At 33.0% G+C, this 17,982-nt stretch overlaps 1 protein-coding gene across 1 annotated transcript; it reads right to left on the reverse strand.

The window, feature by feature from the left end:
• Positions 1-3,263: 3,263 nt before the first annotated feature.
• Positions 3,264-4,109, reverse strand: LOC103578276 (tigger transposable element-derived protein 4-like). Its single transcript, XM_008559284.3, has one exon. It carries the CDS (start codon positions 4,107-4,109, stop codon positions 3,264-3,266), a length of 846 nt encoding a protein of 281 aa, XP_008557506.3.
• Positions 4,110-17,982: the final 13,873 nt, after the last annotated feature.

The raw sequence follows: 17,982 nt of genomic DNA on the forward strand, positions 1-17,982 counted from the left end.
GCTCAAAGATATTATATTATCTTTACAAAATCACTTCCAGCAATCAAAAACTATTTCTGAAAAGATTCAAGTTTTAACAGTATTACCACTGTCTTGGCAGTTCAATCAAATTAAACAATACTTTGATTGTTCTTGTTACATGTTTAGAGAATTTAAAAAGTCCAAAGTACAAAACGGTACGGTATAATTTGATATAAGTAACAGTTCTTCAAGAAATATGATAATGAAATTTTATTTGACTTTGTACCACCAATTTCATCCAAATTTATTAGTTTTACACTTATTTTCGATTTTATTAAAATACTGACATTTCATTTTTCTTTCTTATCTTTTCAGAGTTATTAACAATAAGGCAGCAGAAAAAGTTTCGAAAAATTTCAGATGAAATGAGAGATATCATAAAAAATTATTATTTGGACGAAAAAAATTGTTATATTTGTCCAGGTATAAAGCAGTACAAAAAAAAAAGTAGAAGTGGTTCCGACTCCGGAGAATTGGTGCAGTAAATAATGTTATTGTTTACGCTTCGGAATTTATACAGCAATTTTATTGATGATTATTCGGAGTATGATAATTTACCGAAATTTTTATTTTTTGTCTCATTAAAGCCGGAGATTAAAGGTATCTGCTTTGAAAACTAATATAAAATATAGAGATTTATTCACTGCCGCAGTATGTAATGTTGATAACGCAGATTGTATGCTACATAGATGTCATAAATGTCCTGGGGTACCAGGTATAAAAAATTTGTTGAATGAATCAAACATCTCTACTTCAAATGATTCAATTCATTACAAAAAATGGGATACAGAAGGCAGTAGAGCAGCTCTTACAAATCATACTGAAAAGAAGAAAATATTTTTAGAAACTTTATGCTCTGATGTATGGAAATTGACCATACACCATTACATTGCAGATTCACAGAAAAATTATTTATATGATTGCAAAACTTAATTAGAGCCCGATACATGCATTATTACCATGAATTATGCAGAAAATTATTTTTTTATTATACAAAAATCTATTCAATCATTTTACTACAATAATTCACAAGCAACACTTCATCCTTTCTGCATTTATTATAAAGATCCTCGGGAAACCGATAAAGAAAAGCTCAAGCAAATGAGTTTCTGTGTAATTAGTGATACGACTGATCATGTTGCTTACACTGTTCATGCTTTTCAAGAAAAACTTATAGAAATAATAAAAAATAAGTATCCATGGATAAAAAATGTTATCTACTTTTCAGACGGAGCACCTACTCAATATAAAAACAAGTAAGATCTCTAAAAAATTTTTGTATTTTAAAAAATAAATAAAAAGCTATTAAAACTAGAGTTATTTTGTTGAATTACAGAGCTTTGTGTTTTTGATAATTGGTTAATTAACCAATTGATTTAATACTTATTCTTCTGTTCCATTAAGGAACAATTTAGCGAATGTTTGCTGTCATGAAAGAGATTTCGGCATAAAGATAACGTCTTATAATTTTTTTGCGACTAGTCACGGAAAGAGCGTATGCGACGGAAATGGAGGTACAATAAAGAGAAAAGTGATGCGACATTGTATACCATCACCTCCTGATCAGCAAGTGACAACCCCATTTGAGTTTTACGAATATGTTTCCAGAGAAATGAAAAGCATAAGGCATACATTAATAAAATCATAACTCATAGTCATGCATAATGTAAATAATGCCCTATATTTTCAGAGCAATATGAGTATCTGATGCTGATAATAAAAAACATTAAGAAAAATTGAATAAACGATTTGAATCTGTGAAAACCATCAAGGACACTCGAATTAACCACTCTTTCACACCTATCAACGAAAATTCTTTAGAAGTAAGAATGACTTCGTATGAAAAAGATTGTAAAGTAGTTAAATTGAATTAATAAAGAAAAATTTTTTTAATTTTCTACAATAGTCATTTCCTCCATGTTTTTTGTACTTTGACGTAACATTAGAACATAAAATTCCAACAACTATTGAATGTGTTCCTAAAAGGATTTCTGTTCAGTTCGAAAATCATTATTTTATGTGCTGAAGTGGTGACTATGAAATAATTCCTTATCAGGTTCAATGTAAATTTGACAATATTAAAAAATTTATAACTCAAATACAAGCTCGATTCCCTAGTTTAAATTTTCAGGGCTTTTTAGGAACAGAATAAAGCAACTTTCATGAAAGTTTGAAACAAATAAAACTTCGGAGAAAAAAGTTCTAGCTACTTGAATATAGCAATTTTTTTAAATTTTATTAGTTTCAAATAGCTATAACTTTACGAAATCAAAGCAACTACGCAAAAGCTGGATAGATTACATTAAAATATACCTTGACAAAAAAATATTGGTTGCTTGTTGACTCTCAACTTTAAATACGGTACTTATAAAAGTGTTTTATAAATAGGTAAAATTTAACCAAAACAGTTGCTTAGTTGGAAGCTATTAGTTAAGCCCGATATAAGTTTAGGCTTAACATTTACAGTGTAAACTCTACATAGCGACACTGAAGGGACTGTGCACTTTATGGCGTTATAGAGAGTTATTGTTAAATGGAGAGAAGAAACACCAGAATTAGAAAAAGAAAAAGTTTTTTTCTGACTATTGTTAGTAGTTATGTGCATAAAAAAGAATGTTATTTGAACGCTATTGCGTATAGTCTGTTATTTTTGTCTGACGTCTTTTGCTGCACCAGTAATTTTGTTGTATTTTTTTACTTATTTTATTCATATTTAGCAATATTGAGGCATCTTGGTTATAAAGGAAGTATTTTTCCAATAATTTAGCTGCTTCCAGAGCTTCTTTAATGCTCGGCGGAGGCTCAGGCTCATCCATCTCATCTTTTCTCAAAATTTCTTCGTCTGTGAGTGAAGCCGTTGTAAGCAGGCGGTCGTCTACTGCGATGTAGGTTTGAAGATTTACCGTATTTCCTGCCATGTTGAACTGTTGAATCCACTCAGTTAATGGAAGGTCGTCGACGCTTTCAACCTCAGGTTCTGTTTCCACCTCATTACTCGTAGAATTGGTACAAAGTCCAGCATGTCGAAAAGAGTGCTGTATAGTTGTGGGTGTCACTTCTTCCCAGGCTTTAGATAAAAAATTTACTGCATGCAGCATACTAACAGAAGTTTTACCCTCAGATTCGACTAGCTCCATCAATAATTTCCTTCTGTGGTGATCCTTGAGGCTTTTAATTACACTCTGGTCCATTGGCTGTAAGACACTAGTCGTATTTGGAGGAAGAAATGCCAACTCTATGTTTTAAAGGTTTGATATAAACGGGTGGGCCGGGCAGTTGTCAACAAGGAGTAAAATTTTTCGTCCCTTTAATTCTGCATCCCACTTTCCCACTTCTTCTTCAAAAAGTTGACTGGTCATCCAAGCTGATTTATTAGCTTTATACGTCACTGGCAATTTTTTAATGTTCTTAAAACAGCGCGGATTTTTCGATTTGCCTATTATTAGTAGCTTATTTTTTTCTGTGCCATCCATATCAGCAGCCACAAGCATCGTAATACGTTCCTTGGAAAGCTTTCCTCCCACACACTTTTTCCCTTTAAATTTCAGAGTTTTATCTGGAGTCAACTTATAGAAAATTCCTGCTTCATCAGCATTGAAAATGTCACTTGAGGCGTATTTTTCTATGAATTTTGACCACACTCTGTTAATCCAATCATGAGTCACATTTGTATCAACACTTCGTGCTTCCCCACTTATTTTACCATAGTTGATATGATGACGCTGCTTGAATTTTCCGAGCCATCCTTCTGATGCTTTGAAAGAAGTTAAACCAAGTTCATCAGCAAAATTCTCCGCCTTAGCTTTCACGAGCCGCCCCGAGATAGGCATATTATTCTGGCGCTGTCGGTGAAACCATGATAGTACAGCTTGATCCAAATCTTCGTATATAGGTTTCTTTAATTTTTTGGAAGATTTTCCCTCGCCCTCAGCGTGGAGGACTTTTTCTTTGTTTTTCCATATTGTGGACACGGTAGAGCGACTAAATCCAAAGCGTTTGCCAACATCACTTATCTTCTCTCCCGTTTTTATTGCGCGTATCAGTAAAACTTTTTCGTCAATACACAGTGATTTTCTTTTATTAGCCATGTTTACAGTTTGAAAGTTTGTGAGCAACTAAGAATATGATAAGGTATAGATAATCCATGACTCCTACTTATGAGTCATGGTCAACAACAGTCTACACGTACAAGCAATCCCAATTTGTAAACAAAAGAACGAATTTCTTAGAAAGTTCGGTATGCATCATGCCGACAGTCGAGTTTATTGCGGGCTAGGATAATAAAGCGACAATAGATCGTACACAGCTGCGAAGTTTTTTCTAATTTTAGCAACTTAAAAGATACTTTTTATTACTCAATTGTTGTCGTTATCGAGAGTGGGTGTAATGCTATGTAGAGTGAAACATTGTATGAAAGACAAGCTAAACCAACCAAAGCCAATTGATTTCGACGCTTAAGGGATTTTGTTATTAAATAGAGTGACGTTACATGGAGTTTATACTGTAATTTTTTCATAAAAGTATAAGTCTTACTGAGAAGAATGCCGCTAGGCAGGTGTCTTTGACTTATATAGAAGCTGAGATACAAATATTTGAAAATTAGTGAAAAATCGACGTTTTTAAAAATTCAAAAAATTCTCCAGCGGCCGGATTTGCCTATATCGGGCTCAAATTTTCAGGATCGTCTCCTTTTTAGGTGTACTTTCGAGGGAAAAATCAGCATCACAATCGCCGACCTGAGTGCGCACACTTTCGTCGAGAATTGATGGACCTGCCCGTATATATATATATATATATATATATATATATATATATATATATATATATATATATTGTGACCGGTTATTTTGCTCGACTGGAATCCTTCAGTCGCTCTATCACCGCACACTCAACTTGGCTTACCTGGTTCGGCTTCTGCAATTGATGGGTGCCAGATGATTTAACAATCACCAAATTCGATGCTCGGAAAACGTCGGCTCAGGGTGGCGGATCGGGGATAGGATAGGCACTTATAATTAGCGACAAATAATTACTCTGAATTAAATAAAATTAATTAGACGTATATTAAACCGAAAATAATAGGAACCGCTCGATATTACAAAAATAATCGGTTACAACCAAATATAAATTGCCGTGGTCGGTTGACTCGATATAATTTAAAAACGAATAGGAATTTGAATACTCAACTACCAAAATGTAATTTTAATAATTATAACTCGATATAATTATTAGAACAACGAATGAACTCCGGATATCACCCGGTATTGCAACTTAGCGGCATAGTGATGTCAATTCACTTGACATTCGCACCTGTCGGTAACTCGGTTTCTAACTATAATTAACATGAAAAGATTGGCTTAACTACTAAGATAATGTTACGTCCTGGATGACGAACACAAGTTATTTAGTCCCTTAATTTTGAGTCAAAGCACTTAGGTCATTTACTCGGGTAGCGGAGACCTCGCTATTTAGTATCGAGTATGTCAATATACGGAAATAGAATGTACGAGGTGAATAGATGTTTCTTATCACTAGATAAATGAACAATTAATTAAACTTACAGTTGGTTCATACAATGTAATAAATTGTCAGGATACAAGATTTTGCTGAGCTGGATACCCGATTGTTGACTGAGATTTGATTCGTATTAAATTGTTGTTGGTTGAAATTCGTTTTGAAATACATTGTTGTCAGGTGGCTTGATAGTTGGTTACTCTTTTTGAATGTTGAGAATCGTTGATGTAAATGAGCAAAGGAGTTTACTTATACTGCGTAATTGACAATCTGTCTGAATATACGCTTTTAAACTGAAATTTATGTAAATATGAAAAATAATATTTAAAACCGTAATAATATTCAACAGAAATAATTTAATTAATTAAATTATTTGTAATGTTGAATAAAAGAATTAAAAATCGAAATTATTTTTTATTTAGAATAATTCACTTTATTTGTATGAATTCTGAATTTAGTTATTAACGACTCGAACACAAAAATTAAATTTTAACATTTTAAAATAATAAGATTATACGTAATCAAACGCTTGATAATAAATGGACATTGAGGACCGATTTGCGGCGGTTTATATAGGCGCGAATCATAGGCGAGGGGTAGCACGCGCGACCTAAATTTAATTTTGTTACCGAAAACTAATGTTATTGAGCAGAGTCGAATACTTGCGGGGTGTGGTGTAAGAAAAGGCGTACGTGACGATCTTGGATTGAAACCTTTAGAACGATGACAAAGGCTCAAAAAAAAGACGATGGTAAGATTTACGGGTGGAAGAAAGAGATCCGACCCCATGTTATTAGATAGGAGTTATTTTAGTCTTTTAATTACGGGTTATTAAGTAGATTTATCGTATAAGTGGTTATTGATTATTGATCCTTTTGTCATTATCTTTCGATTGGTTATAGTCATTCCTTCCTATCGTCAGTGGTTTAAAAGTTACACCTATTTTTAATTACAATATTCAATAAATTGCAATTATTATTAGGTTCATAGATAGACGTGCGTTAGAGAATTATTGTGATAATTTCAGTTTTTTATTATTTTAATGATTTGTCGAGGTATTTAAAGTTGAATTTAGCGATATAGTCGTATGTATTAGAGAGAGAAGATGATCGTAGTGAGTTATGCGCCACGCCTTAGAACGAAGCTTCTAGATCCAGCTCAATGCTATTAGGTGAGCCTTATGTTAAGTGGTTAATTACTGATTACTAATTAGAATTAGGGTATAGATGGTTATTGATTATTAATTCTTTCGTTATTAGCTTTCAATTGACTATAGTCATTCCGTTCTATGGTTATTGGTTGAAATGTTATACTTATTTATAATTATTGTAGGATAGTTATTAAATAATCTGGAATTATTATCGATTCAATTAGATAAGTTGTTTTGTTGGATTATTATGATATGTTTATCTGGTCTATATTTTAATTAGTTATCGAGTTATTTAAGCTAAAATGTATCGATATAATTGAATGTGTCAGAGAGAGAAGTGACGAAATACGTCAGGCGATACGTCACAAGAAGTAGCGGTAGCAACAGGATGAGTCATGAGCCACGCTTTGAGAGAAGGTTCTAGACCTGAGTTAATATATTAGTTGAGCCTTATTTCGGATGGTTAATTACGCATTATTAATTAGATTTAAAGTATAGATGTTTATTGATTATTAATCCTCTCGTTATTGTCTTTCGATTGATTATAGTCGTTCCATTCTACTGTTATTGCTTAAATGCTAACCTATTTTTAATTATTACGGAATAATTATTAGGTAATCTGGAAGCATTATTGGTTCAATTAAATAAGGTGTTTTATCGGATTATAATGATAACTTTAGTTTCTCATTATTGTAATTATTTATCGAGTTAACTAAAGTAAAAACTATCAGTATACTCGTATGGGTTAGAGAAAGAAATGATGAAATACGTCACGTGGTACGTCACAAGAGAATCTTGGGAGCGCGAAAAGGCAGGCCGTATTAAATCTGTTAATGGAAGAATGAGAGGCAATCCCATGCTATTAGATGGGCTTAATTTAAATAGTTAATTATGAATTATCCGTTAAGATTGAGATTTGAGAGTTTAATAATTAATAATCTACTTTTTCTTATCTATCGATGGGTTATGAGTATTTGTCTTTGCCGTTAGTGGTTTAAAAGTTATGCCTGTTTTTGATTTTAAGTAAATAATAATTTGCAATTAGTATTAATCTCATCAGTAAAGGAACACTAGTGGATTGTCGTGAGAACCTTGGTTAATCATTATTTAAATTATTAGTTGAGTTATTAAGGATGGAAGTAACGCGTTTACGTATGTGTTAGTAAGACAAGGGTGAAGCGAAAGAGTTAGGTTCCTTGCTCAGCCTCTGATGGTTAGATAGTTAATATATAGGTTTTTATCTAAACTCAAATTCTATTTTCCCTTATTCATCGATTGATTATAATTTACTCCTGTTGTTATAGCTAGGTGGCTATGAATTTAATTATTCTTTGTTAGATTTTAAGGAATTATTATTATGGTTATTCATTCTATCATGGAATATTATGGTTGTCCGATGTTTTAATTGTTATCTTGTGTATTATTTTTGTATCGGTACGTTGGAATATTGTGTCTTAAATTGTCAATATTTATTTACTAATAAGGTTCTTGGGTTATGGTGCAATATCTACTATTGCGTACTAAGCGTTATTTATGATTTTATTTACTGTCAATGGTGTCGATCATAGATTTTATTACTTTGTTTTTGTTAACAATTATCAGTTTGTTTAAGAGTTCATTTAAAATTTTAAATAAATTTTGATATTATTTGGGCTAGTAGATACTAGAAAGGTAAAGGTTATCCGGGTTGTGACACTTGACTTTATAAAGAAAATACAAAAGAGCTTCGCGTGGCATTATTGAAAGATGATACTGTTTAGGTTGCAAGCATTAGGGAGTTTACCACGATTTAAATGATTGCTCAATTTATTAGTTACTTCATTATTTCTTCATAAGTAATAAAAAGGAAAATTTATAGTATTCCTTGTTTACAACAACAAGTTCTGACCACTCACTGACCTTTGATATGTTTAGTTTTAGTTATTAAGAATTTAGTTTTTATTCATTTAATTACACGATATTTTCGTATTTTCGCATGTTATGTCGTAACAATAATAATAACACGAAGATAGTAATAATATTACTAAGATAATAATACTAATAACCGGAGTCGTTAAGTACCAAAAAAAACCAACTGCAAATAACGAGACTCGAAAGGCGCGGTATCAAATTAATTAAATGAAAAAAAAAAAAAAAAATAACAAAAACATAAAGAAATCAAATTCCAAAATACCACTTCAATCTCAATATTATCCGTACATACAAGGACGGTATCAAAACGCTGCCAATTCAAATTACAAAACAGGAAAGAAAATCAAAAATGTACCAGCGGAATAATTCGAGTTGGAAACGCCTAACCCAAATAAAAGTTATCAGATAATTTTATTGAAAAAAAAAAAAACTTCGGCGTCAACTCGAGTTATTCCTCGAAATAAATTAGTCAGATTCACTCACCGGTCGATGGTCTCGGAGTCCTATATAATCTTCGGCTTCACGTGGTCGATGGAATTATAATGGCGGGCCGGGGACGGCGTCTCAAAATCCCACAGGTACGGGATGATCCAACTAGCAATTGATGAATTGTGACTTGCTCAGTCAATGACTGCGTCGATGACTTGTTATGGGCACTGTGTCGGTCAAAGTATCTATCCGCACGCGGAAAAAGGAATCACCGATCTCGGTGTCGTAAGAGGAATCCTTGGTACGGATTTCTCCAGTAGTCTATTTAATGATAATACGTCTTCTACACGTCGCTTACGGCTTATTTCAATACCGGAATCTCGGACTGTATTCCTTACTAACATTGTCGAAAAATTCGCTTTGATAATTACAAATGCGGTTAAATTATTCAATTGCAAAAAAAAACACGTGTCAATCACAACGACGTACGATCCAGAATGGCGTCGTCTGTTTTTGTCCTCAACTTCCCGCCTTTAGTTCAGGACTTCTTCACTTGGCGGCGCTTCAATAGTGTCTCGACCGGGCTGCGATCCCCATTGAGACGGTCGATTTCCAATCCCACTTGAGACGGTCGGTGTCAATTCGATGTCGCTCCGGTTTTCATTATAAATACTCTATACCAGCTACTATCTGCTGTAGAATCCCTTGCTCGATATGTTCTTGCCCATTGGCCACGTTGTTCGGATGTTTTGCGTGGCATTGCAGACTAACCCACGGTCCGATGTCAACTTCTAAAATTTCCGCGAGCGGTAATTTTACAAAAGTCGTCCCACGACTATTCCGGGCAGTTGTTGTCGGGTCGGTTTTGTCCTCTTGGGCTCTGTTGACCAGCAAACGAGTATCTGTATCTTACAACAAATGATACCAACTTAAACTAACTTAAGTACTAATTAACTTATTATTATCAATATTTCGAGTCTCGGATCCTTCTCGTACCAAGCTGCCAACTAGACGAATTTATTAATCTAAATTACGTGGGAGAGTCATTTGAAAGTCGGAATCGGCCAAGTCAAAATACGAGAGAGGTCAAAATAAACATAGCCTTACATTATTTTAAAAAATAATGTATGGATTAAACAAATGGAGTGACCACATGTCGGCGTCGAATTATGCAGTGAAATGTAAAATGTCACAATATATACATATATATATATATATATATATATATATATATATATATATATATATATATATATTGAGACAATGTGAATTGTCTTCGTCGTCCTCAGCCTTGTGATTTCCATTTTTCTCCGTCTTGTTGCCGTCTGAAACTACACAAGTCATAGTGCCGCGGTCACATGACTAATTTTCACGATAACACATGACCGTAAGGGTGAAGTGGGGTCAGAGTCCTGAGGCTAGTCCTATGCCCAAATTTATCGGTTAATCACTTCGATCCTGAATCAATTAGCGCACACACGTTTTTATACTAATTATTCAGCATTAATTCCGGCAATTTGCTTGCAAAAACCTAATTGTAACTCGGGCAATTAACTTGCGATATTCTGTACATTATTGGCAATTATCTTGCAATTATATTTTATTGTTTAGTTATTAATTATTATGAATAAAGTTAGTTTAAGTAACTATCACTGTACGTACTGGCGAAATACTTGTAATATAAAATTATACTGAGCTACACATCTTTCTACATTACATCCAGCGCTTGCATTTTCTTGTAAGTAATTATTATTATTATAATTGGCAATAAACTTACACATTTTGTTTATCATTCATTTTATCTACTATTTGTTCATCCTATTCATATCCTGTTTTACTGGTAAGATCCTTCAATAGATTAACAAAAGTATTATCAATTAAGTAAGAATTGATAAGTTCATCAACAATAAGAAATCTATTGATAAGTAATAAGCCGTGGGATAAGTCGGTGAATTTTACATACATTGACGAGTTTGAATGAGTGCGTGTCTTTGCTTTGCAAGAACCCCAGCCCACTGCTCTGTCCAGGTAAAATCAAATTTGTTAGAGGCCAGCCTAAGCCAGAGTTTAACTTGCGAATTCCGGTGGCTGCTAGTAAAAATCGCGACGAGAAAAAGCGATTTGTCTCAATATATATATATATATATATATATATATATATATATATATATATATATATATATTAGGTGTACAAAAAAGTTCTACCCGTTTTTTGTCAAAAAAAAATATATTTAAAAATTTTAAATAAAATACAAATTTTAATCAAAATAACCACCATCAGCATCTACTACCCTTTGCCAACGCTCAGGCAACTGATGGATCCCACGGCGATAAAAGGCTTGATCTTTTGTCGAAATGAAATCATCTATTGTTTTTTGCATTTCGTTTTCATTTTGTAAGTGTTTGTCAGCCAAGTAATTTTGCAATGAACGGAATATGTGAAAATCACACGGTGCAAGGTCTGGTGAATACGCCGGGTGCGGTAAAACTTCCCACTGTAAATCATTTATAGTGTAGTGGACGATTGAACTTCTATGAGGCCTGGCGTTATCATGCTGCAGTATCACTGGTCGAGGTTTTTGTCCCGCAAATCGTCTTTTACTGTTGATTTCATCTGCTAATTTTTTTAATTGACAACTGTAGCGTTCTCTAGTAACGGTTTCTCCTGGTTTGAGTAACTCATAATATAGCACGCCCCACTCATCCCACCAAATACAAAGCAATATTTTTTTCTCAAAAACATTACGTTTTAGTGTTGATGTCGTTGGTTGTCCTGGTGTCTACCCAATGTTTTCGACGTTTAGGATTCTCATAGTAAACCCATTTTTCGTCCCCTGTTACAAGTTTCCACAAAAAACTTTTTTTTTATGTCGTGAAAGCAACGACAGGCAGGTGTCAACTCGTCTCTCTCGTTGTTCTGGAGTTAATTCATGAGGTACCCATTTTCCTTCTTTTTGAATCTTACCTAAAGCATGTAATCTTTCAGAAATAGCTTGTTGAGTAACGTTTAACTTTTTCGCAAGTTCTTGTTGTGTTTGTGCAGAATCTTGATTCAGTAATTCTTCCAATTTCTCGTCACTGATTGTTGAAGGTCTTCCAGAGCGTGGTTTATCATTTAAATTAAAATCTCCGTTTGTGAATTTCCGAAACCATCTTTGACAAGTACTGTCATCAATAACACTGTCACCATAAGTTGCACAGATTATTCTTTGAGGTTCAGCAGCACTTTTTCCTTGATGAAATTCATATAAAAGACAATGGCGGATATGCTCATTACTTACTTCCATTTTTAACTTAATAAAAAAATATATATATCGAAGATTAATATATTAAAAGTTTGATGAATTTAAAGAGTACAAACAGCTGTGCATGTACATATACGTATTCATAGCTAACCTATAAATAGCTGTTAGATAACTCCATCTTTGAAAAACGGGTAGAACTTTTTTGTACACCTAATATAATGATGAAGTTTAAATGATGGAGAAATAATTTCGTTCTTTTTTTTTTCTTATAGAAGAGAATAAAAGAAAGTGTTATTCGTGAAAACAAGCTTACGAAATTATATGACATTTGTTTTGCAAAAGCTGACAGTCGAAAAACAATCGCACAATCAGTAATCGAATTTCGACTGATTGATATCTTAAAATAAACAAGAAGTAGAACCCGAATTGATTACTTATATATAATGATTTTGTAAATTGTTACCAAAATTCTATGAGGGAGGAACTGATCATGCAAATCGTTCAATAAAAACTAACCATAATCGCGGTACAAACAGTTAGCGTGTCAGGATCTTCTTTTTTCGCTGATTTCTTATTATTTTCAAGCTCTATTTCGTTTTTAAAAAGTTAAATGAATATAGATTTTATAAAATCACAAATTTTGTTCCATTCATCGAAATATTTGACTTATAAATTGTCACGATATTTTAATATCGCGGCAGTCTCGCATCAGGTCGGTGAGCAACAGAGGGCAGCACACGCTGCTCACACGTCTCATCCGACACTGTATTATAATTGTTGTTTGTTCATTTATAAGATTTTATTTAGTTATTGTATTAATAATACTTAATTGATTTCTTAGGTGTGAATTGTGTTTAAATCAGGAGATTTTACTGATTAAGTTAAGCATATATTTGGATTTTGTAGCGCTGGGGAAAATAGTTGCGCATTTCATTTATGTGCTTATGATTGTTTTGAATTGGTTGGCGCATGCGCGTCAACGCAACAGTTGGTATCCGTAGATTTATTTATTATAAATAAATCTACTAGTTTCATGAATAAATCATTGGTTGATTTATCGGTGAATATTATTAAGAATTAATTAGGGAAAATACAATTGGTCATTTAGCGTCGGGAACTTGATAAACTACACGGCCACAGTTATGTAGTACGTTGGTGGTACTGTAAAGCAATAACATGCGACAGTTGTATATCTCTATTGGGTAAAGTGAGATATACGACAAAATGGCGTCGGCCTAGGTGCCGGCGTGAGATTCACGTGCTGCCATGGTCAGACGTGGGATAGTCTCTGTAAGAGTGGCGTGTGTGCTCTGTTACATTAAATTAATTATACATTTGTCGCCATTTGGTATTTCGTGTAAATAATATACACCCATTGGCATTAGTTGAGCATTTGTTAAATTGCATAAATGAAAATACATTTACCGTATTAGCGTGCAACCAAGGGAGTTGAATAATACGTAAACTGTAAGTACTTTTTGGCTAATACATTGGCGTGTAATTTTGGTTCCCGAGTTGGTGATCATTTGTATATAGCATAAGAGTAAGAGAGACAGAGAATTCTGAGTATCAGTAACTGGTCATAAGCATATAGTGGAATGCGTGAATATTATACCCAGTGAACACAAATACAGTCAGTGAAATTATTCAATATTTGAGTATTATTTATGAATTATTATTGATTTGATTTATTAATTATTATTCAACGGAATATTGCTTACGAATTAGTATTATTTAGCGTATTGATTATTCCTAACTTGAATTATTAATTATTATTTATTTGAATATTGATTATGAATTATTATTACTTTGCGTATTAAGTATTATTAAATTGAGTTATTAATTATTGTTAATTTGAAGTATTATTATATTTATTTGTGAGTTGATTCATCAAATAATTATTTTATTATTTGCGTTCAAAGCAGAATTATTTTGAAATACTGTAAATTCACCATTGGAATTTACTGGGAAGTTGTATTGGGAAATACTTCAAATTCTTATCCAAGATTATTTATCTATTATTTCCTAATTTACATTTGTTTATGTTCACGTGTGAGTGAGACTATAAATTATTAATAGCTATATGTTTTACAATACATTTATTGTTTATGCAATAGTATTATTATTTGGATTAAGTTTATATGCGCATACTATTACTATTATTTTCTTTTGTAAGTGATTTATTATTATTTTTGAATATTATTTATGTGAGTATGCGCTATATATTGACTGATTATTTTAATTAATTGATGGATAATTAAAGCAAATGGTCATCAACCCGGTATTTATTTAATTTTATTATTTTAATTACTGCTATCTTTCTTGCTATCCTTCTTCCTAAATCTGAAATCGCTATCCTGTTATTCATTTTATTTTCATTTTCATTTTTCTCCGTTGTGTTATTTTTGGAGTTAATTTTGTTCGTGGGGCACACGAACTGGCGCCCAATTAGGATTTCTAACCCAGCCTGAGCGGAGCAGCCAGTCCAGGGAGATCCAGGACATCTCCAGGTGGGATATTTGGTTTTGGGTTTATTTTATTTTAAGTTTTCGACCAACGGAGAGCCATAACGGCTATTGAGCGCCAACTACACTCCGCCGTGGGACGCGCGAAATAGAAGAGAACGTTATAAAATCCATGGTGTGTAAGATGTTGAGCGATGATTTATAAAAAAGTATTACCAGCATTTTTTCAGCATCCATCGGTGTTCCTTCGCGAAAGTAGATTTTAATTATAAAAATTTATTTGTATAATTATTTTATTCAACAATTTTATTATTTTAAAATATTTTTATTGAAGTTATTTTTAGTACGGAATATTATACTTTTAAACTTTCCTTTTTTTTTATATATTGTACTAAAGGACATCTGTTTAGGCGTAAGTTATAAATTTTATTTTTATTTTGTTTGTCCTAATATTTACTGTTCAAATGCAGTACTCGAAGTAGCTTTATTGTCTAGGGATTAAGTTTAAATTTAAAAATTTGTAAAATTTCCCAATCTCTTTTTTTCCAACCACTCTATTTCATATTTTTAACATTTTTTAATCCCTGCAATAAAATCAGTCTAGAAACATGGTCCCACGTCAGTAGTTGAACAAGGGGAGTTCACCCCCCCCCCGATAAAACAGATTGTGGGTTCTAGTCCGGGCTGAGTTACCGACGGAGGGTAACCTGTCGGCGGTTGGTAGATATACTGGCGGTCGGTAAGGTCTGTTTTACCGACGGTGCGCTGATTGACAATCGGTAAACTCTGATTTGGTCGATGGTAAGCACTGTTTTATCGTCTGTATTGATATTGCCCGTCGGTAAACTTGGTTTGGCTGTCGATTACGTTGTGTTGGCGGTTGGTATTACCCACTAAAACATGCTTTTGAGGTTATTTTTGGATAGTGATTACGTAAAAAAGTAACATACACGCGTTTTTACAAACTAGATTGGATCATGGGCAGCCTACCAGATTAAAGGTTGTTGAGTAATTCGCATCACCCCCCAGAGCTGGCACTAGCTGCCTACCATCTACAGGTTATGTTAGTGTGTGTACTTACAAGTGTATTAATTTCAAGTTTTATATATTGAACCTGAGATGTGGACAAGTGCATGTGAGAAGCATGCTGAGAGGATGCCATCTATCGGCTTACCCCCCCTTTTTTTTGCTAGATGACGTCATCGATTGCGTCATCCGACAAGTTTGAGCTTGTTTATGAGTTGTAGTGGGGGTAGACGAATAATTTCTGAGCTCTTGAGCTCTCAGCATTCAGTCTACGCTTGAACATTCATGTGAACAGTCTGTAAAAAATTTATTTCAAAAGTTGCTTATAATATTTATTGGATTTTTATTTTTATAAAACACGTAAGTCATAATCTCATAATACTTATACATTTTGATTAAAATATTTATCAATGTATTAACTAAGTTATTAAGTAATTAATTAATTAATTAATTAAATATCTATTTAGGATGGATTTGAAGAAACTCAATGAGATCAGTAATTTAGAAAACATTTTGCCGACCAGAAAATTTAAAGAATTAGAAGTTGGCAAAATGTACAAAATTACCGAATTAAAAATAATTTCAACACAGTATGGACCCAGAGTGGTTGCTGCTCTTGATGGTAAATTTACAGTCTTCTTTCCAACACGAACGAACAACCAATTAATTGCCGATGAGGACACATTCAAAAACCTTGTCAACACTGTCGGAGAACAGCATCTTTATTTAAGATTTCATGGAAGTAAATACAGCCAATTTGAATTTGCTATCTGGTCAACATAACATGTATTTTTATTTTATAAACTAAAAAATAAAATTTTAACAATGTAATTATCATTTTTTACTGATTTTTTATATGTATCTGAAGATCGGAACGTTTTTGCATAACGAAAATAAAAAAACTAAACAAAAAGTAAATAATCTACTGGATCTATATTTCTGAAATGTTTCGCTCTTCAGCCGAAAAATTGCAACTACCCCAAATTGTCCCTCAAATTACCCTTGAGCAGCAGATTTTCATAAAATTTTCCATTTCCGTTGCACAAAAACGTTCGGATCTTTAGGTACATGATTCTATTGGCCTTATCATAGTCATTCTATGATTATAGTTAAATTTATACACAAGAAAATTAAAAAAAAATGTTCGACTGAGCATGCGCTGTAGAAAGCATTATGATCTCGATGAAGTTAACTCTGAACAGAAGTTGGCAGCAGGTTATGAGACAGTGTCATATACGCGGGGAATTTAAATAAAGTTGCCTAGCGCATGCTCTATACAGTGCGCGCGGTATTTATGGATGTTAGAATCACGACGATATCTCTACTGTGCGGGGTAAAGTGGATAGTGGGGTTAAGGATCTCTCTTAACACACACACACACACACACACACACACACACACACACACACACACACATGATATGTGTGTGTTGAGCACTGTTTATTAGTGATTTTTAAATGGTAATCATCGTTGATTATTTTTTAAAAAAAAAATATTTTATTTCATACATCGCTCAGATTACATAGTAAGAATGACTTAACATAAAAAATGATAAATTATTATGAAAAAAACCTTAGATTTGATATACTTTTTAAATAATTAGAATAAATTATCATCAAAACACTTATTGCATACATCGATTAGATTAAATTAACATGAAAAAAAACTTCTTGCAAAAAAAAAAAAAAAGAAAATTATAAATTATAAAAAAAGACTTATTGCAAAAATGATAAATTATAAAAAGATTTATTTTAAAAAAAATATTGTGCGTTCATGGAGTTTCTACATCAGAATCACTTACTTCTGCAGGACTCCACTCACCACATGAATTATAAAAAACAGAATCATTTCCTAAGATGACCGTATCATCGGAATCGTCGTCATCGTATCGGTTCAACCATTGGTGTACTCGTTGCTGCTGTTGTTGTCGTTGTTGTTCTAATAACTGTTGTTGTCGTTGTTGTTCTAATAACTGTTGTTGTTGTTCAATTAATTGTCGATTAGCTTCATATTGGTCAAATGCGTCACGAATGTTGCGATATAATTCCGAAATATCACCAACAACAGAATATTCTGTCGCCAATGCATCATCATCATCTTCAATTTTTTGTAAGCACCACGTCAGCAGTTCATTGTCGATGGTTAACAACACTTGTTCATCGTGAATGGTTAAAACACTACCCTCCCATGAATGATTATTCACTCTGAGAGTTACTAATTG

The sequence above is a fragment of the Microplitis demolitor genome, chromosome 1, assembly GCF_026212275.2.
Source record: "Microplitis demolitor isolate Queensland-Clemson2020A chromosome 1, iyMicDemo2.1a, whole genome shotgun sequence".
In the NCBI taxonomy this organism is placed as follows: Eukaryota; Metazoa; Arthropoda; class Insecta; order Hymenoptera; family Braconidae; genus Microplitis; species Microplitis demolitor.

Excerpts from the sequence above, each read along its gene's own strand:
- LOC103578276 (XM_008559284.3), bottom strand. The coding sequence starts at position 4,109 with ATGGCTAATAAAAGAAAATCACTGTGTATTGACGAAAAAGTTTTACTG.